The sequence below is a fragment of the Haplochromis burtoni genome, unplaced genomic scaffold (assembly GCF_018398535.1).
Source record: "Haplochromis burtoni strain Fernald_Lab_line unplaced genomic scaffold, NCSU_Asbu1 Contig_2, whole genome shotgun sequence".
NCBI classification, from domain to species: domain Eukaryota; kingdom Metazoa; phylum Chordata; class Actinopteri; order Cichliformes; family Cichlidae; genus Haplochromis; species Haplochromis burtoni.
Window position 1 is genome coordinate 3,535,871 of NW_024582363.1, and position 23,334 is coordinate 3,559,204.

The 23,334-nt window shown below is 40.3% G+C and overlaps 1 protein-coding gene across 2 annotated transcripts in view; it reads right to left on the reverse strand.

The window, feature by feature from the left end:
- Window positions 1-93: 93 nt before the first annotated feature.
- LOC102302272 (transcription initiation factor TFIID subunit 4) overlaps window positions 94-23,334 on the reverse strand; it is a 94,971-nt gene continuing 71,730 nt past the window's right edge. For both annotated transcript variants that reach the window (XM_014333477.2, XM_014333474.2), the window contains one exon: window positions 94-2,324. In XM_014333477.2, coding sequence (XP_014188963.1) covers window positions 2,151-2,324 — 174 coding nt within the window. In that variant the 3' untranslated portion in view covers window positions 94-2,150. The remainder of the gene's footprint in view (window positions 2,325-23,334) is intronic.

Consider the following 23,334-nt stretch of genomic DNA (forward strand, 5'->3'; position numbering starts at 1 on the left):
TTAGAGACATTTTAGAGTAAAAAAACTCCTACCTACAAAATATGTTTATGCATACGCTGCTAGAATGATACAAAGATGAAACTGGAAAAAGTCGTCTTTTCAGTTTAGTAAACAGCTTATTTATTCCTTTACAAAATAGGTACAAATACATAAGTATTGTTTTTCACACAAACAGGAAATTTTCAAGATATATACAAGAGTTTACCAAAAATAACGTGGTTCTAATAAACACATAGTTTTGTAAACAATATTTACAAATCATCCTTACACTGAAATGTATTTCCTCCATCTGTTTACACAGGAATATTGTCCTAATATTTTGGCTAAAAAGCTGTAGTAGCAGTTGTTGTTGTTCTAGGAGTAGTAGTAGCAGTAGCAGTAGAAATGCCCTCCTGTGAAACGACCGGAAACCATAGAAATAATTCATAAAATCATCTGAAATCACTACAATAAGTACTGTTGTGCTTGTTTTTAAAACATGGCATTTTAGAGATAAAGTTTATGAAAATGTGTTGAGCATAAAAGCCAATCTAAAAAAAAAGCAGAACAGAACAAATATATTAATTGTTAAAAAATAAGTGTCTTTTGACAGAAAGTGGCAAATACTGTTTCTTTGCTATTATACAATGACAGCTTTCAGTTGTCAGGTAAAATAGATATCAAAAAAGTGCCGTCAAAATTTACAATGCACGACTTTTGCAAATGTCATCCATATTTAAATAAATTTCAATATGACAAGAAAAGCTGCATAGAGGCCAAGATGTTTAGTTAAATAGAGAAAACAAACAACAACAAAAACCCATAATGAATGGGGGGATGAAAGTAATATGACGAAAATGCAAGACATGTAAAAAGGACTTTCTGGTCAAATAGTGTTCTTCAGTCAGTGATATTGCAGAAAAGACAACAACAGAAACAAATCAGAGCCGCTTGCTTCAGTTTACCATTAGTTTGTTGCTGTGACATTATATTTTGGATCAAATGTCACAGAAATATAAATGTTGTGCACTAAAACATCTCATGGATTAATTTGGCCATTCAATTAATTAAGTGAGGGTGTGGGTTGCTTTGAAATAGTTAAAAAGTGTTTTTGCCAAACATCAGTAATGTGCAGAAAGAACTATGAACGTGGATGATAGAGGAATGTCTGTTTTCATTCTCCCATGCCACTGATGCACTCAGAATAACAGCAAAATTGACCTTCATAAACCATTACTGTGGGCATGATACCATAAGACAAATTACAAACAGCTAGTCATAAAACAATGTTCACATTATGTGTTTAAAAAAATACTGACTCACTCAACAAGGGAAACCAGTCTGAAACTGGTGTCACATAGTGCCGTATGTGTTTTTTTGTTAAATGACCTTTCAAGAAGGCTCAAGAGGCGTCTCCTTTGTAACAACACTCTACAGAATATACCATCTAAATTTGACTCTTTCAAAGCACATGGTTGTACAAAACATTAGGTTTCATAATATTGACACATGGATTATTCCTTTTCTTACAAAGCTTACATGTGATAAAAATATACATGCTGTAAAATAATTCAAAAAGAACTATTTACACATATAGTAAGGAAATTGAATTTACTGCTGTTATTTGGAATCTGGATGTTTCAGAATCATGAGTTGGTCTAGAAATCTGTAAAGTCCCACTTATTAGGTTCAGCTAGACTACATTCATTGAACTGTGTTCAACAAATAACTCATGGATAATATTGTAGGCTGTATCAATATGCTATTATATTTTCTTAGCCAAGGAAATTTCTACTTTAAGGTGGTTCACTGAAGCTTCTGCCAAGAATGTCAAACAAACATGGAAGAAGGTCTTGGTCAAGTCCTATGACGTAAACACATAATTCCTCTGGCAAATCCAACTTCAGCAATAGGAAATGATGGGGCCCTTAAACTGAATGATCTAACTACACACTGTGAAGCTAAAGGAGAAGACACGGAACACCAGTTTTATTTTTATTTTTTTTTCTGTCTATATCTCTCTCACTTTCTTTCTTGTTATTAAAAGCTACATCAAACATCACACTACAATACATATGGAGACACAGAGCTGAAACATTAGACCTGATCTGAAGGCACGTGGCTGGGAAGGAGGAGGAGGTGGTTGAGGTGGGCGCTGAGCGGAGCAGAGGCTACTTGAGCAGGGCACGGTAAAGGAGGAGCGAGTGGGCGGTCTCTCTCTCCTGCTCCATGTAGAAAATTAAGTCCCTGAGGTTGACACGAGTGATGCGCTGCCGTGTATACTGGCGTGATGAGGTGGATGGGGCGGATGAGCTGGCTGGGGAGCCTGCCGTACTGCCGGAAACCTGGAGACAATGCAGAGGTCGAAAGGTGAAATGAAATAACTCATACGATATGTCGATGCTTTTCATCAAGTGCTATATTATCCATGTAAAAGCCAGGTTCTGCAGTTCTGCAGCAGTAAAACAGTAAAACCCTCATCCAATTTAAGTAAAAGCACTAAACACTTCAAGGTCATCTCCTTGTGCAGCCATACACTGTTCCCAGCACTCCTACTACATTTGGATTGCTGCCGTTTTGAACCCTTTTACTTTTGCATTTCAAACATGTATCGCGAGCTAACATCAACTTTTATACCATAATGGTTCAGCTTTCATATTGAGGTTGAGAGCTGCATCTCGACAAGGCAAACTTGCTAGATTTTGTTTCTTGTGACTTCTTCCCCTAAAATAAAACTCAAATTGAAAGGTCTCTTTTATGACACAGTGGATCCATGCTTTCTAAACAAATGCAACTTGCATCTTAGAATGTGAGCATTGTAGCAGGCTGACATTATGGCTTAGTCACACTACAGTAAAAACATAACGGTCCCCTTGTAACTAAGAAAAGTTGGTGGTCAATATTGATTTTTTTTGTGTGCATTTCATCACCAAAGAGTTTGGATGATCAACTGATTGCCCAGACATTACACATGCAAAACCTTCAAGCTCTGGGCAGCCACTTTGAATTGTGAGGCGACTGCATGGGTCGCCTGGGGGTAGGCAGCCTGTCTCTGAATTACTACAGTCCGACTCAGTCAGACTGCAATTACTTTCAGACAGATTGACAAAGATTTGCAAATAACTGACGTTTAATTTATAAAGGCAAACAGATTGCAAATATTTTGCAGTAAATCTGGTTCCGTCTGCACTGATAAGCACATCGCAATGTGTCTCTTTGCAAAAAGGGGACTCAACTCAACTGGTTGCCAGCTGGCTGTATTTTTGTTATATTTCTATATAACAAGAAGCTTGCCATGTGCCTATGCCATTCAGCAGATAAAGAGGTTTGCAATTTTGCATTAATTTATCACAGTTAATTGCCATATGGCCACACAGAGACCATGCAATTGCCCACTTGACCACATTTAATCGCAAACTGATAGGTTGACGACAGATTTACTCAATCGTATTTTACTTTCTAGCAACTCATTTGTGATTTTGTAGGAATCATGCAGCTAAAAAGAGAAGAGAATACTTTTGTTTTTGAATGGCAAATTGTGATAAGTTAAATCGTGGTGTGTAATGATCAATTTTTGATCCCACATTGGTGTCTGTTTGTGTACTTTGGCTATGCAAAGAGAGGGATTGTGGGAATTCAACTAATGCGGCAGCTACATTGCATGTAATGTAGCTGTTGCCATTGGATGGTTGTTTTTTTTTTTTCATTTAAAAGGCCAAAAGCATAACAGATGGCCAACTGGTTGAAAGGTTGGCTTGAACAGAATGGGACAGACAGTAAAGTCCACCACAAAGAAGACAAATTGCAAAAAAGACATCAAAGATAGCATATAGCTCAAATATAGACAGTTTTCATTATTTTTGGTTTCACCTCACTGCAAACAAGCTTTTTGTATGGCTTTTTTTTTTTTTACAGCTAAACTAAACTCCCAGCTTAACCTAGAGTAGCCCAGTTTACTGGTTGTTCTACGTATTTTTGACACTGTCCCTTGGTGACAGTGCAGCTACAGCTACAACATGTACATATGGGTCTGCAAAGCCCTGTATACCACCTCCTATCAGTGCACCACCATGCTGTGACCTCAACACAAACCCCAAACTCAGTATGACTTTTTTTTATTGTTCCTTTTACTAAGAGTTTTTCCCTCACTTTCTTTTCTGTAAGTCTTTGGAACAGTTTCTATAGTGAAACACAAAACTGTTTAGAGTCAAGCAATATGTGGTTTCCATTCAGAAAATAAAGTAATCTTTGTTCAATGGCAAACACATTGACAGTATCAATAGTAAGGAATGTGGCCTCTAAGCAAGTATACACCTCCAATAAAGAAAAATAATCTGTCTTGAAGAGCTGGATGAGATCAAAAGACACACTAATAATGTCCAGATCTTCAGGTGCAGGCAAATGTTCAAAAAAGAAAATTCTTTAAACTTACAAAACAAAACATTGGCAACATGCACCAAAGGCCACATTTTTGCTCATGTATGTTTTATGGCTCTTTACATTGCCTGGACTATGAACAGATTTTTCCTCTAAATAAACAACTCTGCTGACATAGATCTTAGCTGACGTTCCAGTCTGAAATGGAGACCTTGTTGTTTGTATTTGATCCAGGAAAAAGGAGAACGATAAAAAAACAGGGAGTGTATACAGAGGCTGATACAAATCAAGAGATGCATTTACATTTGGAAATGAGAAACACTGGGAAACAAATCCAGCGAGTGCCCACTTTTCACCCAGGCACAGAGAAATAAGACAGACATTTCAGTCAGGAACACCCTCTCATAATTACATTGATTGCACCACTCTGTAAACACAGAGTACAGACAGGCCTTAACTGCAAACATATGATGGGTATGAATTTACAAGAACAAAACCAAAGTCCCTCCAGTACCCACCCCCTCATATGCTTGTGTTTGTGTACAATGTATGATGATGCCTTGTCTCAAATTACCCTTAGAACACATTTTGTCCCTTTTTGGAAGCTGTATGATGATTGAGGCTAGCCAGGCCACTTCTCCTGCCAACTTACCTCAACCACATCTAGGGGCAAGTGGGTACAGCATGCTCCTCAGCACCCTGGGGCACACCAGACCCTCACTTTGGGGAGCAACCCCACTTTAATCAGGTCAATCATAGCTGACCACACGTGAAAGATGGGCCTGCCTACTGCCATGCCAATTACTGCCACTCACAAGTAAGGTTGATGACAGGGCCACAGATTTTACCAATCAAAGCCATCCATCCACCTAGATGGATGGGCAGCACTGGCCACAGGCTGGCAGTCAGTGCTGGGGTGGTGCAGTGGCTAAAGTGGGTGATGGTGGGGTGGAGGGAGGCAGAAAGCACAGACAGATCATGGTCTACAGGTAGTGCACTGCAGATCCCAGAATGCCTTATTCCCTTTGGGGACAAGGGCAGTCGTAAGTGATTGAAATAATACAGGCAGAAAGTCCAGCGCTTATAGAGGAATTCACTCAAAACAGCCTCTCCTCTCCCCTCTGTCTTTATATGCTGTCGTCATAAGGAATGCCAACAACCCAAACAGTGGTATGTTGTTGTCAGTATCTATGGAGACCAATGCCTCTCACCAGTACACACAGGAAATAATGTTGCAGAGGAGGGAGGAGAGGGATGGGCATGGTAAACACCACCGCTAAACAAAGCAGATGGTGGAGTGTCAGTTAGAAAGGGAAGTGAGACATCAATGACTATTCGCTCCTTGTCTAGCAATTACACTGTAATTGTGTTTGAAATTCAATAAAAAAAAACAAAATGGTAGACTTTTGTAAGGTCATGGTGGATAAAAAGAAAACGTGAGCAGAGGAAAGAGTACGAGAGCAGAGTCACAAAGACAGACAGAGGAGTACAGCAAAAAGGAAAATCTCAAAATCAGCTTGGCCAAGAAAGATCCATGAGGCAAAAAACAGCATCTGTCATTTTATCTGTGATGGGCGCTCGGAGGCATTATGTCATATGACATATCCATCGTACAGAATGCGCAGGGATACTTCGATACATCTCTTCAGACATTTGACTTGTTTGGAGCGGGGGACAGACAGAAAAAACACAGAGAGTGCGGTGGATAGAACCTGAGGAGGGGAGAGCAGAGGCTTTAAAGCTCGTCTGTAATAAGGCCTCTTTTGCTGGCTCTGGTCTTCAGCGACAGTGTGTTGACATACATGACAACGCGCCAATGGTCCAGACACATTATGTTACACTATTTAATTCCCTGTGGTTTCCAGCACATATGCGAATGCACGAAAAAGCAGAAAAAGCACGTCTAAATGTGCTTTATCTATCTTGCAATTAGCATAACACACTAAGTGGAAAATAATGAGAGAGGCACTGAAGCACAGGACAAGTCCTGCACATTCTTGGGTTGTGACCCTATAATAAGGCAAAAAATAGTTTCAGCAATTTCTTGTGAAGCTAAACTTCAGATTAGATTTATAAATAGAACATGAATGCATACTTTAAATGACTGAAGTAAGATTTACAGAAGTTATTCACAATAAATATGGCCTGATACCAGACAGAATTTTCAACTTGTTACACTCCATTTCCTTCGTAAGTTTGACAGTTCATCCCCTCTAACTGATTTATATGGGAGAGGAGATTTGATTTTCCCTAAACAATGACTAGAGACCACCTGAATCTAACATCGTTTTAAACCAAGAATGGTGCATAGCCACGTCAACACGCTGGTATCACTGTGATTTTAAGAGTGAACTGGAACATATTAAAACTGTTCCACATGTTCCTTCATTTATCTTTTATTTGTTTGTTTAGTAGAGAAACCCACTGTTTCATCTGAGCAGACAGTTTGGCAGAACACACAGATTTCAAGATAATGACAAAGGTAACAACAAATACAAGGCTTGTATTATTTAGTGTTATTATCTTCTTAAGTCCCAATGCAATTATAAAATTATGAGTGAGGACAGATTTCATGAAAATGACAAGGCTGGTGTGTTTGGACATTAATTTTTTTTTCTACTTTTATATGATAATCAGAGATTCGTGGAAAAAAAGTATATTTTACTAGAAAGGACAAAGTCAGCAAATCACAATTTCAGATTATCAGATCATATATGGACTGCAAAACTCACTTTAACTTTGACAGAACTAAAATTAATTCATATTTTGCTAAACTTACTTTCAATTCATATTTCTATTTACACTCTCTGTCTTTCTTAATCTTGCCCTTATTTTTGACTTATTTTCTCCAGTTGAACAGTAACAGTAGTGGTGCTTGTATGTGTATGCAATTTACATTCAGTCCTTTACTGTTTAAGGGAAAGGGGGTAGGGTAGCGGTGGTGGTGGGTTTCTTGCTGATCTGTGTCTTTGAACCCTGAGTGGCACCTGTGCCTTGATGCCGAAGCCAATATTGGATTTGGCCCAGGTCACACCTTAGGGCGGTGGGTTAATGGCCCACTTTGCCAGGCACGCAGAGCTGCTCGGCCCTGCACAGTCCAACCTGCTGTCTCAGCACTCCACTCCTCACGGCAGAAGTTGCAGACAGAGGCTGGGTGGTGAGAGAGGGTGTACTGTATGTACCAGTGTGCGACAACACACTAACAATCACGCTGTATTAACTAAAACTGCAACATGAGGAGAAAACACCGCTTAGCTGTCATGCTAAAAGACAAATACTAGACTCTTGGTTAAGAAAAATAGAAGCTGTTCATAATACAACATTTATCTTTTACTTTGGTGGTGAGATAGCTCTTATGTCTAAGCCTCAGGCAATGAGGACATATATAGAACAACAATGATAGACTGCTGATAACATAGACAAATAAGCGAAGCAAAAGCTAAACCAAGTAGTGTTTTAAAGCTAAAAACTGGGCGGAAGTTAACGATAGCTGCTATTTAGTTATGAAAATTTTCTCTTTCATATTTTGGTCACTCTTAAGAGCACAAAGTCATGATTTAGTGCTCCAATTATATTTGCATTAGGTGTTTAGATCCTTTAAATTGGCTTGCAGGTCCTACTCCTGTTGGGCTTCCCCACATGATGAGTACCTGATGTGCTGACAAACTATCATGCATGCTGGTTGACTGAAGGCCTCGCAGATTTGCTGATTGACAAACTGAAGACCTGACTGTTGGGCTGACTGGCTCAGAGCTTGACTGACTCACTGACCGACCGACTCATTTACTGACTGAAGGGCTGACTAACTGACTGCCTGGTTGACTGACTATGTGCCAGGATGCAAAGCTTTCCCACATGTTTTCCTCCATGCTGCATTTCAGTTGGGGAACGCTGCCTCGTCCCTTCAGTGTTTACAGTGTGTAGCCCAGCCGTGGGAGTGCAGCCCCGCTTCATCTCCACACTCGGCCTGAAACGCCTCTTCTCCGGGCGCCATTAATCAGCAACAGAGACTTTCTCTCTCGCCTCTCCCTTTTCTCGCTCTTCTACGCCCACAGACATGCTGGATGAGGCCATTTTGAAAGAGTTAACAGATGTCGGCTGATTTGCCCCAGGCTTTCTGACATTGCCCGAGTGATGTATTTGATGTGGAGTTTATTCAGCTCTAATAAACGTATAAAGAATTAGAATAATAATTCACAGATGTACATACCCAGATTATATGCCGGAGCTCCCCTTTGAAGCAGACAAGGCAGCCAAGATTAACAGAACCAGGGGAAAGGATGAAAAGGGTTTTGGTTCAGTCCACCAATAATCACAGAGGTCAGAATGGACTAATACCACAGCTTTATGTTCATGCACTGACGCAGATGGCCTTTGTTCCTATCAGAGGTTTCTAAATAAGAGGCAGCCAGTGTCGCCATGCTTTCAAAAATGGAGGCGAGTGAAGCCCATTTGCTATATATTTCTTTTCTTGTCACAAACATGTTATTTTTAATTTGTCATTTTGTGAACAGTAGAAAGAAAAACTAAAAGAATAAAGGGTAAAACACAATGGGACAGGAGTGAGGTCTAGCATTCTGATCATGGCAAAAAGGATGAGGGAATTACTTTCAAAACAAACAACTTCCATTTGCTTCACAACTAAACAACAACAAATCTCAAAAATGGCCAGTTGCAGAGCATCTTAATACCCACATAAACCATAAAAACAGCTACACAGCTCCATGGCAATGCATAGCAACCGTGCAGAATTTCAGTCAAGGAGAAAGAAGGCAAAAAAACACCTTATTACTTCTAACTCCTGCAAGCCATTTTGGTCTCCAAAGGTTTTAGAGCGCCGCAGGCCATGTGTCTGCAGTGTTTCGGGAAATGACTTGCCTTCGCACGAACACTGCTATGTTCTGCAGCACTGCTGCCCCCAGCATCCCCGCTCAATTTCTGTTTAACCCTTTCCTGCCTTCCCTCACACTGACTCACTGCAACAGAGAGCTCACACCCAGCACAATACTGTCACATTGTTCAGCCTCCCACAACCAAAGCGAATCAGACCAGCTTTTTCACGAGCTAACACATTAACTCCACGTCTAATTTGGCTACTTAAGCATGTGATGGCTCTTGAATAACACGGTGCAGGAAAGGCGTAAGGTTACACGAGGAAGAGAAAGACGAAGTAGAAAAAAAAGTGCTCCATTCCACTTGATCTACTACAATGTGCGACACAGTTTGCACACTTGAGTGTGTATCAACGGTGGATTAAATCTGCAAACTCGTTGACACAACACATAATTAAAACATCTTGCTCGAGGTCAGGAATTTTCTAATTAGTAGTGTACTGACAAAGCTGCAATTCCATCGCCCTGAGTCCACAGGTTACTGCTAAGATGAAAGCCGACCCCGGAGCACTATTCTGCAGGGCTGCTCATACAATTCCTCAGAAGACAGTCACAGGGTCACCAAGCTAAACAGTCTGCTGCACCCGGAACCTTACTTCCAAACAAAGAACTTCAAACTTTCCTGCCTGGAAACACAATCTTGCTTTTGTTTCCCCTCTCTCTTTCTTTTCAACCTGAGAGAAACAAAAGATTTTGTGAAGGCAACTAGAGGAAGAAACCATAACACCGTTTTTAATCTTTTTAATTAAAATGCTCTAAGCCTGGCTAGCTGAACAACTTGTTAAATAGTACAAAGGCTTTATTAGGTGGGGCTTTGTAGCTTAAGTTGGCAACCCCGCTTAGGATTTGGGGGTAATAACATTTGTTCACATATTGCCAATTATTATCTGCTAAATGACAGGAAAGCCATATTGTCCACAACCAGAGTAGTACACCAGCAGAACAGCTAACATAACTAGGATCCAGATGGTGCGTTTGTTGCTGTTGTGATTAATAAATCAGTTTTATTTGTCTGAAGATCATAATCCAACCAATAACCCACCAAGCAATGTGTTCAATGTCTTGCTTCTCTGGCACTTTCTATAGTGAGGCACAAGTGGCTACGAAACTGCTAACAGCCTCCCTGATAACCTGGACAATTAACACAGGCCAAGTATCTTTGGCTACATAAAGTATCAGAAGTAGAACTTTTTCAGCATTAAATATTCAAGGCGTTTCATATATAAAATGAACCCAATTAGAGTTAAAATAGGAGAAGTGTAATGAGTCTCTAGTCAGAATGCTTGTCTTCAGAACTACTCGCTAATGAGCCCTTGTTGGTTTTACACACTTTACTTTCAATGGTGTGGCACTGTCATTTCTGCTGGTTTTTAATTTTTAATTCAAGTTGAATGAGAGGGTGGTGACTGAGTTAATAATCAAGGCACCGGGGTGTTTTGCAGCCGATGGATAGCTGGGAGAAGTTGCCAAATGAGGCTTGTGGTCCACCCTTTGATGTCTTTGCGAAACGTTCCAAATAGGAATAACCAGTTAACAAAAGCCTATCGGTTCAGAATGGTATCAAACATAAATGACCATACTAAGAAGAACGCATCCTGCAAATGGCCTAATTAGGGAAAATGGTACACTAGCAAAATAGCATGGCACTGAATAACACAGAACCCATGCGCAATAACAGACACTGACTCAAGCACAGGATGAGACACGAAAAGCAGCACAACAGTTCCCGCTGCTCGGCAGACATGTGCTGTATCCTGAGCTGTCAGTCTTCACATAAATCCTCATATGAGCAGTGACACATTTCACTTACAAGAAAAGGAACACACCAAGGAGCCACAGTAGATTTGCAGATGTAGGGTTTTAGAGAGCACATCTATGGCAGAGGTTCGCGCTATGAATCGGCCCTTGATCTTAAATTGACATTAATGGGGCCATTTTTGACATCACTTAGCCATCACAGGCTCGCTCCCGTGCTGCTGACACTGGTCCCCGTGCACCTGATGCAGCGCCTGCTAAGATGAGCAGCAGGAAAATGGCTGTCTGAAGAGCAGGTCTGATTAAAATCCACGCTCTTCAGGGGAAAGAGTGGAGTTTCATGTTTTATATAGATGGCCCAGAAAGACGAACCAAAACTTAAATAGAGTGTCTCTGTGAACATTCGTGACCCCCAGTGTCATTGTTTTTTATCCAAAAAGCTGAAGGGGAGAAGCTGCCAAAGTTTTCTAAGCTATTCTGAAACAAATCTCTTTACCAGTCTGGGGATTTATGGTGTTAAATCAACTTACAGTAAAGTTACAGTAAAATGCCCGACTTATATTGTACTTCTACTAGTTTTTTTGTTAAGCAAAAAAGTCTTTTGACTAACAATATGGTATGTGACACTTGTCGAAATTCAAATCGTATAGAGTAATATGCAATTAATTTAAAAAATCCAGATGTGTGGGAGGCAAACGGGGTAAAAATGGTTGGCAGCTTTGCAAAATTTCAACGCAGTTAAGGAGCTCCTCATTATGGTTCTGTTGGCACTTTTCTGGAGGCCTCATTCCTCCCATCAGATTGCTCTTCCACAGGCCCAGAAGGCTTACTTCCTACCTGCACAGCATTTTGGCAACCTGCTTTATTATACCACATACAACAGCATCCTTTCCCAAGCAGCTGTGTGTATATATGTGTGTATAGTGCTTATCTACATATTGACTTGGTATAAATCCACACTCTTGTCTGCCATAATAATTACACATCTTGTAAAAGAAAGTACTCAATTCTTCCTGCACCTGAGGCGGGCAGCTGCAGGAGCTACCCTTCGGCGCCCAGCAAACACACCTCCGGCGCTGCCTGGTATCCAAACAGCTTCAGCGTGCACCCAAAGCCATTGCCTTCCATGGTGTAATGGCGCCTTTCTATTAGATTCCAAGTGAAGAGAAAATGCCAACGCAAGCACTGGTAAATGTGTTTCTATGTACTGCAGGAACAAAGCAGTTAGGACCGGCTGAACAGGTAATAAAGACAGCAGGGGCCTGTTTTATAGTTGTCAATGAGTCAAGACCACACACGCATAACTGCACATACCTCGATACAAATGTATACGCAAACACACAACAAAGTCATCATGTGTAGTGACAGAGGCCAGCCCAGGAGGTATGTTTGCATTCTGTGGCTCTCTGGACCTTGTGGTATGTGTATATAAAAATTTCTCCAAAGGCCAGACAAGCCTTTTAAAGCCAAACCACATCTCATTGCTCAGAAATGCCGTGACATGTAATCAAAATGCTGATGCGGACGATAGGGACCATAGCCAGCTATTCACAACTCCCCCAAAGTTCTATCAGTGGAGGCCGTTCATTAGTCCAACAAATACATAATTTATGCAATCTAAAATATACATGTGATCATGAATCAAAATGGGAATGAGAGGCACAGAAACACTGAGGCTTTCTGATGATGCCAATTCCTTTTTTTTGGAAAAACGAGAAGTGGTCAAATGTTGCCAAACATGCCCAACCGCAGCATCTTTGTTCTTCTTAGAGGCTAAACCAAAGCCAGCCCTGGCAATATTAAAAGTAGCAGCAATCTATGGTCATTACAACTCTTTTCTTATTCAGACAAGATTGTTTTGTATTTGTCTATCGTCTGTGTCGTAGTCAAGTACATTATTAAACTCAGAATACGCCATTGAGCAGCAAATGTGGAATTTACAAGACGTGCATGTAAAACATATTAAGCCAACCTGGGAGACAGTAGGTTAGAGTGAATGACACTTGACACAAAAAAGAAAATGCAAAATCAACAGGAGCAACACATGCCGACATCAAAAACAGTGAAAGAGCCATAAGCCTTTATCCTTTCTTCATTCAGGGCTCATAACATCTATGTGCATGGTGATGTCTGAACTCTGCTGAGATTATTTGTCAAAAATGCCTGAATTTCACAGTTAATTGGCCTCCCTAATTAGCACAGGATGTCTAATTCCCATTGCAGTCAGTGTGCTAAATGGTAAAGCTTTAGCAAGCGGATGCCATTCCTTTTCATTTGAGCAGAGAGACTCCCTGTGCAAACCGAGCTACACTGTACATTACACACTCAATGATCGATTCTAAATCTTAATTAGGGAAACGACAAACAAGCAATGGGACTTAATGAACTGTGTACCTTGTCAAACAGCTGGCTGATTATATTTATTGAGATATATGTTAAATTTAATGATTTGGGCAATTAACTGTTAGACCCCCTCTGTAATCTCTGAGGGACATAAAGAGGCCAGGGAGTTGAGCACAAGGGCCAGAGACCTAATGGAAAGCAGCTGACAAATATTTGTCGTCCCCAGAGCGCTGAAATAGGCATCGGCGACTCAGAAGACCTTGTGCTTCAAAATGAAGATGTCATATACAGGGAGTCAACTCCCTTGTCTGCTTCAATCACTAGTGCTCCTGGTTAACACAGCTCTGATGGTGTAATAAGACATGTTTCAGACACTCCTAGCTTTGCTGGGACCTCAATTCATTTAATGATGTGAGATGTTCTGCACAAACAATACAGAAACATAACAAAAGACATCTGAAAGTGTGCACAGCCTTTATTATCAGTGTCGTTTTTTTCACGGCCATCCATTTCTAACTTTTTTTTCTAAATTGGTCAAATGGAAAGCAGTGAAAAGCGAGGAAAAAAAAATTAAGCTGAGCCGAAAAGTGCGACTTGGATTTAATATTTTATAATTGCCAAGGGACATTCTAAGATCAATGAATTTTTGCCCGGGACACACATCAGAAAGAGATGTACTTCAGTCTTTTTAGGGAACATTGGTCTATTTAATTCCAGTGTCTGATGCATGTGAAATATGCCTTCCATGGCCTCCTTCTTCTTCCCCAGGCACTGCTGCAGGCAGACATTACCACTTTTAATGGGCCGCCATGAGAAGAGGCAAGTCAGCCAATAACCCATCCTCACTAATGGATCGCCTTGTTTGTTCTCTTTTACCATTTTCAGAAGCTAATTTTAGATGTTCTGTTTTCCTGTTAAAATACAAAATAAAGGACACTGTATCACAACAACATTTTAACAAAAACAATGAAACAGATGAAGAACAGCAAGGGAGCTGTAACAGATATGATATTTATGCACGGACATTCTCTGCATGTAAATCATGTGGTTGTTCATCCAGATTATGAAGGGTAGGTATTGTGTAACTGAAAGCCATAACAGGGCCTGTCTCAGAGAGGGGGGTTACAAAAAAAGGCTTCAATGGGTTGCAGTAACAAAGTCAAACTTGACTTATGGTGGGTAGAAAACGGCAGCAGCTTTTAGGAGTGGTAATGATCAGCTGTTTGATCGGTTTAAGCCTGGGACTAAAATATCTGCTTGTCTGGATTACAATTTTGCCTCAAACTTTAACTTTTTAAATATATCTGAAGCTTCAGTTTTAGTTACAGATGTACACATTTTTTTGTAGACCAAGCGTGAATAATATGAATTTACACCTGCTGATACTGATTACTGATATACATACTAATAATAGTATGTATATCACTAAGTTAGTAGTTAGGGAATATAATTAACATCAATCCACCTCACAGTTAAGCTGATAAAAGGCACTGAGTCGACATGGCTGGTTAAAATATGCATCAACTATCTATGGTAAAGCTGACACCCAAGATGTGTTAGGACATGTTTTTGGTTTTGTTTTCAAAATTAGGACAAGTTCAGTTCTGCCTACCTGCTCAACCAGTGTGATGTTAATATAATACTGACAATAACCATGATAGGTGAAAATTAAAGACACTGACATTGGCATCATGTTAATAATAGAAAGTAGATAAAATCACATAAATTATCATTTAATTGTTCTTTCTATACTGCTTTCTACAGAAACGTATAAATCCCCGAATAGCATTTTAAGTGTAAAACACACAATAAGGTTGGAAGAAATGGAAGAATTTCTGTTTAACTCCCTCATGAAGGTTTGTACAATGAAACTTGTTATGTTCATGTTATAAGAATAAAGGCATTTTAAATTATATTTTTAGAAATAGTGACTTGGAGTTCTTAAATATTACCTCGATTAAGAGCAATATATTTTTAATTTTTCTAAAAACATTAGAATAATGTGATATTTGTAGTAAAAATAATATCTATCATGATAGATTATATTAAACTTAACAATTTCTACCTTTTTAAGCAGTTTATGCTATTATTTATATTTCAAGGGTTCATTTCCACATACATTGCCACATATATTATTAAATATACAAACAACTGTAAATGTATGTCTGTAGGTTACACAGAAACTATTTCTGGCAGAAAAATAGGAAAGTGCAAACTAGTATAGTTCAACTATTACACAGTGAAGATTGTTCTAAATTATTTAGCACCGACCTATGAGTGGAGAGGAATTGCTTACAGGATGCGTGATGTGCACCTCCATAAAGTTGTTGTTCTATGCTCTGATCAGGCATTTCTAGCATCCAATTGTAGTTTGCCATCTCCATACATACAGCTACTCTTCCTCCCGTCTTGGTCTTGGCATTCTTCTGCCCTCCTACCAGCATCTTTACTATATTTTTCTTCTTTTTTCCACGGGATCAAACCTAAACCTAGACCGCTGACAATGGAGTGCACATAAAATAACAGTGAATGACAACAAACCTAAATACATAGCAACATTAAAATGCACTCCTCCTTTGTAATGCTAGTGCTGTGCTGCAAAAGGCAATCAGGGTTAAATCTAACAGCATCGCAGGAGGTCCTATAAATAACGACAGTAAGTCACACAAAGGCACAGGAGTTTCTTAAGTGAGCCATAACAAAAAGAACTCTCTATGTATGCCTCTCCAGGGCTCCACCATGTAAGTTTCAGAGGCTCTATGTTGACAACTTTATTAGCAGCTCTTGTGTTCTCGAGTCATTCGATGCCATTCTCACATGTTAAGAATAAGAAACTTGAGGCTCGGAGTTTCCATCTCCTCCAGGATGGAGGAAATATAAGCAGCACAGAATGGCAAAGAGTGATTGAGGCATTTTCACTGCCTATCCCTATGAGTGGTGAAAGCGTAGGATGAGGAGTGTGGGTTTGCACAGTGCGGTATAGCACAGCATGGGGCCCACGATGTTAGGCTGTCCCCACGTCCCTGGCCAGCAGGCTAGCTAGAGAGCCAGCCATTACTGGTCCGCCTCCATAGCAGCGAGGCGGAGGGGGAAAAAAATGCAGCAAATTTCATTCTTCAGAAATTTAATTATATCAAGATTAACAAGGGAGGTAATTAATTTCTTTAAGATGGGTATCTTTTAAGTGCCTGGGGCTCAACTTTGTTGTCAAAACTGTATATTTAACCATTATTTCAGGGCAAAGTTTTAAAGGCAGAAATGAGGGGGATATCTACTTTGGCATGAATATGAATATATAGAAGCTTCTTATCTAAATAAGGAGACTACTGTGTTAAAACTACCATGTACATGTATAGATGTATGCTCTATTTAGGAATCACTAACAAAAAGACATTGGAACTTTATAATTATATTTTCAATGTAAAGTATATTGAGCTAAACCTTTTATTTTTTTAATCAACTGGTTGTAGTTGTAGGGAAAAGAAAAGAAGGTGATACACCCATATGAGTAAGATCTTATATGCCCCCTAAATACGTTCAATATGTTTAAATATGTAGAGGTGTAGAAACAAACAGGAAACAGGCTATTGAGAAATAAAAGTACACTAAAGTTTATTTTAATCCTGCCATCAGGTTAAAAAAGGATAAGCAACTGCACAAATATTCATAACTATTATCCTAAAGCAAGAGGCCATAAAGAAGATAACAATTTTTGAAGTTTATCAAAATCTTTATTAGAAATTTGTGCTTATTTATCATCTTAGCAGCACTGGTTTCATGTGAGGCAATGATGGTTGGGTAGTCATTTTGCTATTCCGACCCTTTAGTGCTGACTGAGATGTCTCAAAAACTGTTGGTCTGCCATTAAATGCTGGACATGCATATAAAATGCCCAGAGGATTAATCCTAAGACTTTGATGATCTTGACTTTTCTTGAATTTCTAGTTAAACATTTTCATATATAACCATGGTGGGAAAAAGTAGGAACCCGAATTACAACTTTGTGATCCTGTGACCTTTCCTGCAGCACCTCCAGCAGTAAAAGGTTTTACAAAATTTCTCAGTATCTCAATATCTGCTGGATATGTACATGTACAAAACTGAGTACAAACATTAGTGGCCCCCAAAGAAGCAGTCCAGAGACTTGGTAACAACAATTTTCTCGTGGTGTATATTAAACACACATGCAAGGTGTATCAAAAAAAATAAATAATAAAATCATCCAATGTCAGAGTTTTTTAATTCTACAGTTGTTCACCGGTAATGACTGAAACATGCACTATTAAAAAGACGGGATTCGTGACTTTCAGGTGTTGCCGGTAGGTTGCATAACAACAGCAGTGCCTGAAGTGACTCCAGACATGCTCGCAAACGTATGTGACAAGTGTGACTATTGTATGGAGGTATGCCATCCCTTGCAAATCGGTCTATTGTTACCTAGAACTAAAATGCTGGACCTCTGACTATGATTTTAAGCATTTCAGGTCAACTGCATATCTATTGATTACATGAATTTCATGTTTTAATGTTTCACGTTAGCTCACAATGGAACTGAATGGGAGTGGAAAGAAAAGTGTTTGATATAATTAAAGCAAAAACCAACAGTTTTGTCTTTCCATGATATAGCTGTATTTTAAATGCTTTAACCCACAGAACATAATGTTAAAATCCTAGTGGATACAACTGTGCTCCGCATTGTGTAGGGGAAAAGAAAGTTGGCTAAGTTCACCGTGTTAAAGCTCTCAAAATGGATGGCATCTGGCCAAAAAACCCCTGTAACCATTCGGAAGACTCAACTCTGTCTCCTTTGTGTCCTCACTAGTAGAAATACTGAATTGCCTTGAGACGTAAAGTCAAACTAACATTAAAATCTTCTTGACATTATGAAACCAATAGCAGCCTCTCCGTGCCCTCTTTAATCATATTTATGTAGTATGTAGAGAAGGGGAGCTCACACAGGAATCCTTATGCTTCACTGCATCCTCACAGAAGTCATGCTAAAGTCGTTGCATTCGTCTCAGATCCCACCCTTACTTGCATTAGAGGTGAAAAAAAATCTTATAAATGCAAGAGCTAATCAGGGGTTAATGTCAAGGCTCCCAGTGGATTTAACAATAGGCTCTGTTTGGTTAAGGGCAAAAACAGAGCTCCACAAGAAGGTTAAGTTAGCTGTCTTTTCCATTAAAACCGTCCACTTGGTGTATGACTCGGAGAGGAGCAAAAGGAAGGTACAAAACAGGAGGCAGCTGCTGTGACTACATTATATTTGCTCATTACTGCCCCTGATCCTTCAACATTAGCAAGTAGCCACGACTTTCCAACCATATACTAACCCCAACAGATTCTGGACAGAGAAGGGAAAAAGATGGAAAGGAAAAAGCGATGAGGAGGAGGAGCAAGTGTTTTCCTTTATGCTGTGCCTTCTACAATCATTCGGTTGGCCTGTCTCCTTCTTAACCAAACAGCCTGGTTGGTCGTAGTCCTCTGAGTCCTTACACACCCCCTCCAGCTCCGGAAGCCTTGTACTCTCAGAGTTTCCTGTTTGTCTGGTTGAAGACCTGGACATTTTACTCCCAGGCGGCACATTGGGAGGGACATTGGAGGAGGAGGAGTAAGCAAAGGAGAAAAGCACAAGAGAGAAGGACAGAGGGGAGGTTGGCGGGCGAAGGCAAAGGGAGAGACACTGAACACTCCCGAGTTGGGATTGATTTACTTCATTAACCGAGATTACAAGTTTAACTTACAAACCAGAGGTCAAAATTTCTCATTAACAAGGGGACCGTGGAGAACCTCGGGGCTTGGAGACCACTCTTATTACTGACTACACATTTCAATCTGTCTTTGATGTTCCATGTCTGCCTTTCTACCCCCTCTTTCCCCCTCCTATTTTTTGGCAGCGAGGTTGATTTTAATTGTAGCTATAGAACAGAGCATAGTTTGCCTGTAAGCCAGCCTCCACATCTGTAGTGAGTGCAGCTTTAGTGATATTGGGTGCAGTCCATAGCTTGGGGCTAATTTTAATGGTCCCCCCCCTCCCTCCTTCATTGGAGACTCAGATTGTTTTCCACGTGATTCCTGTTAATTTAGCTGGAGGAAAGGGCATCAGTTTTCCTTGTGCTTTTCCCCCTCTCTCCCCATGCCTCTCACTCTATTGCCTCACTCCTTCTTTCTGATCTACAGCCTCAAAGAAAGAAGGTGAAATGAATTCAAATGGAAAAATAGACTGTGCTCACTATTAAATCGCTCGCCTACCTTTGTCCCTCGCATTGCGCCTGGTTGAGACAGATAGGAGAAAGCCAGTGTGGCTGTACAAACTGGGGCAATTTAGCTGCTATTGTCGCTTTTACGTCAACAAACAAAGCTCTTCCTTTGATGTGATAAATGGCCTAAGTGCCTGGATGATAACTCAGAGCTCATAAATGTGTCAAGGATGTTTCAAAGCTCTGAGCATGTTTAACACTGCAGGACATTGTGCACTGAGGCACAGTTTACATCGCAGAACCTTTAATGCTAACCTTAGATGTACAGAGGAGCCTCTGCCTCTCATAAGCTAGCAAAACTGCAGCAACTCAGTTCAGACAGGATTCACCATATGAGATGAGAGGAGATCACAACATACAAAAATCAATGGGTGGAAATGAAACAGTAAAGTGTTCAAATCGTATTAAATGTGTTAAAGGACAGAGTACAGAGGGTGTCATGGAATAATCATTATAAACAGAGCTATTTTTGGCTTGTCTGTCTCTCATCCTTTATTCACTGAACTCAAGTCTAACTATACCATCTTACCAGCTTTTACATACAATATACAAATGTTGGTGGCTGGAGAAAAGAATTGAATATGGAATAGAGTTAACTTTTGTGTAGGATGCAGTAGTAATGTGTAGAAGTAATGATCCTAAAAGTTAATTCCCTTTCATTCTATACTTGTTAAAGCATTCATGAGGCCAAAGGTCATTTCGCCATACAACTTCAAACACCCTTTGCTAGCACACGTCATCACAAACTCCTAAAACTGGTAGCTCACCCTTGACTTTTGTGTTGAACCTGTGTGTGCAGATAGCTGGGTAAGGGTTGTAGGATCAGGACAATTAAGCTGGAGGCAGAGTTGGAGTATGTGCGCCTGAGCACCCTCTGCCTGTGTGCTGACCCACCACTGGGGCCACAGCAGGCCCTCTTCCAGCAAGCCAGCCAGCAGCCGCAGCCATTGGTTCCTTGGAACTAATCCACCCCGAGGAGCCCTGTAAGACCCCCTTTGTTCCCTCCTGCAGACTAGATCAAGCTGGAGACAGACACTCCAGTCTTGACTGGCTATCAATTTCACAGCTTCTAGCGATCTACATCCAGGCACAGGCCCAACTGCGGCCAAGCCGCCATCACATTAAAGGTGATTGAAAGGGGGGATCGGGCTGCGGGGAAAGAAGCAAAATTGTGTCACGTGAATTCCGTCACAGTCCAAACAAGGTGGAAAGGTGGTCTGTTTAGTGAAAAAATAAGCAGGAGTAAAGGAATATAAAAAAAAGCGGATTTCAGCAGGAGTTCTGCCTCTCAGTGAACAGAACAGGATCTCAACAAGGCCATTATCTGGCTCCTAATTTGAGCTCTGGCACAGCACTGAAGGGCTGCCTTTGTCTAGGATTAATGCGGAAAGCTCAGGATGCGATGTCAGAGGGAAATAATCAGCGTGGGCCCTTCATAACGTTGGCTGCTTGTGCTCCTGGCCAGGGCCCCCGGCTCATTTTTGTGGAGATGAAATCTATGACAAGCCCCTCAGTGAAGCTAAGAGCAGGCAACAGTCCAGTAACACCCACAGGCCTCCAGGCATCCTGTGACCCCCTTAGAAAAGTCACATTCACTTTGCTCTGGAGAAGGGAAAGAGAACGCCGCAGGCGATTCCAGCCCATGTGAAATGAAGAAATGTGAGGAGGTGAAAACGAAGTGAAAATAAGTTAAGATTCCTCCTCCGCCCCCTCTGCAATCACTCCAGAGGAGGGGCACACTGTGGCTTCACTTTATTATGCCTTCTAATTAAACATATACAGGACATTAAAAAAGGGAGAAAAACATAAAAAAGCCAACAACTCTGCCATAATGTATATTCATGTTTATGTTGTGTAACTGCATTTAGGGAAACAGTTTGAAAAATCAGGGTTGTTTTTTTTTTCTAATGCAGCATGAGGTCGGGGGCTAATACCCATCAGGGTAAAACATTCTGAAAGAGGTTGGCACTGTACTCAAGGACCAGAAATAATGCTTTTATTTTGTTATTTATGCTTTTTTACCGTTTGCATTACCATGCTCCTCTGCAGCATATTGCTGCTAAGCGAAGGATGTGAAGATGCAACTCGATAAGCAGGTTATTAAAATGACCAATTGACATTCAAAATTCAGGCTTATTTTAGATTCATCATATTTACAGATGAATATGTGGAATTTAAATATTTCCCAGCTGCCTAAAGGAAAAATATGATTTGGTACAGCAACTAGGCATGACTTCATGTATAACCCTGTGCTACAGAAATGTGATACTAAGGTTGTTGCTTTTGGAACCTGTAATGGAAGAGTTTTCTTTGTAATACCAGAGTTCAGGTTAATTAAAACCACAACAGGCAAGTCACATGGAAGTGTGTCGCTGTGCTCTCTGTACAGTGCAGATATTTCCTTACATCCATCATTTCATCCTTCCTAACTTTGAGTGAAACAGGTTGAGTCTTCAGATGTATCTCTAAACTTAAATCATTCTTACCAGTAGAAGAACACAACTGAGCTCAAAGATAAAGACAGGCATAAATAAGACCAACAAAACTAGTCTGCAAGACAAACCTGCTTCCTGGTATTTCAAGAAAAGTACTGACTCATCACTCTAAAGATTAAGATTTTATCCTCTTTATTTACTCACTCCTTGGACGTTTCTTTGTAGGCAATCATCGCTGATCATTTGATGCACGCCACAGGCCCGACTGTTTTTGAAACGCTCCGTTTCATTCATCTGGTAATGAAAATTTGGCCCTCTGCTAAACTGTTCCTCTGCTAAAAAAATGAACTACCTGGCTCAAAATGTTCATAATATGTATTAATTAATTTAAATATGAAATAAAATGAATAACTTTAGTGCAAAATGACAATAACCCTTTTGGCACCCATATAAACCTCATGTGAATGTCGCACGGTCAATGTGGCTTGTCATTGCTACTCTCGACGCCTGTTGTGTCAGTAGTTCTAAAACCATGCCTGCTTCCAGTGTTGGGAAGGTTACTTTTAAAATGTATTCCACTACAGATTACAGAATACATGCCCCAAAATGTATTTTGTAACGCACTCTGTTACGTTACTCAATGATCATGCTTTTACAACTACATGAATGTACTATTGCTGTGTGTTTTTTTACTATTACAGAAGGCTACTCACCATACCAAAACCAACTAGATTTTTAAATCTTAATATAAATGAGTAACAGTAGGATGGACATTAGGTAAAGCTGCACTTTTTGCAGCGATCTCGTGTAGAAAACTATTCCGCGCGTATATAAAACATGTCTGCGGCTCCAAACCGTAGTAAAGGGACCTCTGGCTAATATGTCGGGTTCGTGTTGGGCTCGTAGCCGAAAACTAGCTTTACTTTGTTGTCTGGGTCAACTTTGCTAGCGAGAGACAGAGAGAGGCATTGAAAGGCTGCTCCAACGGAACTTATTGTTTAGGAGAAAAACACGAACACAGTGTACAGTTGAGTCTTAACAGCTTACTTACAGCTGGGCTACGCTGCCCATGAGGCTACATTCTTTAGGGCTATGCCTGTAACACTCTGCCTATTGCCTTCATATTAAAGAATTTTTGAACAATAATTTTAAAAAATATTTTCATTATGCGGGCTGCAAGTAGAGGTGACATAGGCCGCGAGATTGAGACATGGGCATTAGAGCCTCTTAATGTGTGTTTTGTTTGGCTTTCCAGTAGGGCTGCACGATTAATCGTTAGAAAATCGCGATCTC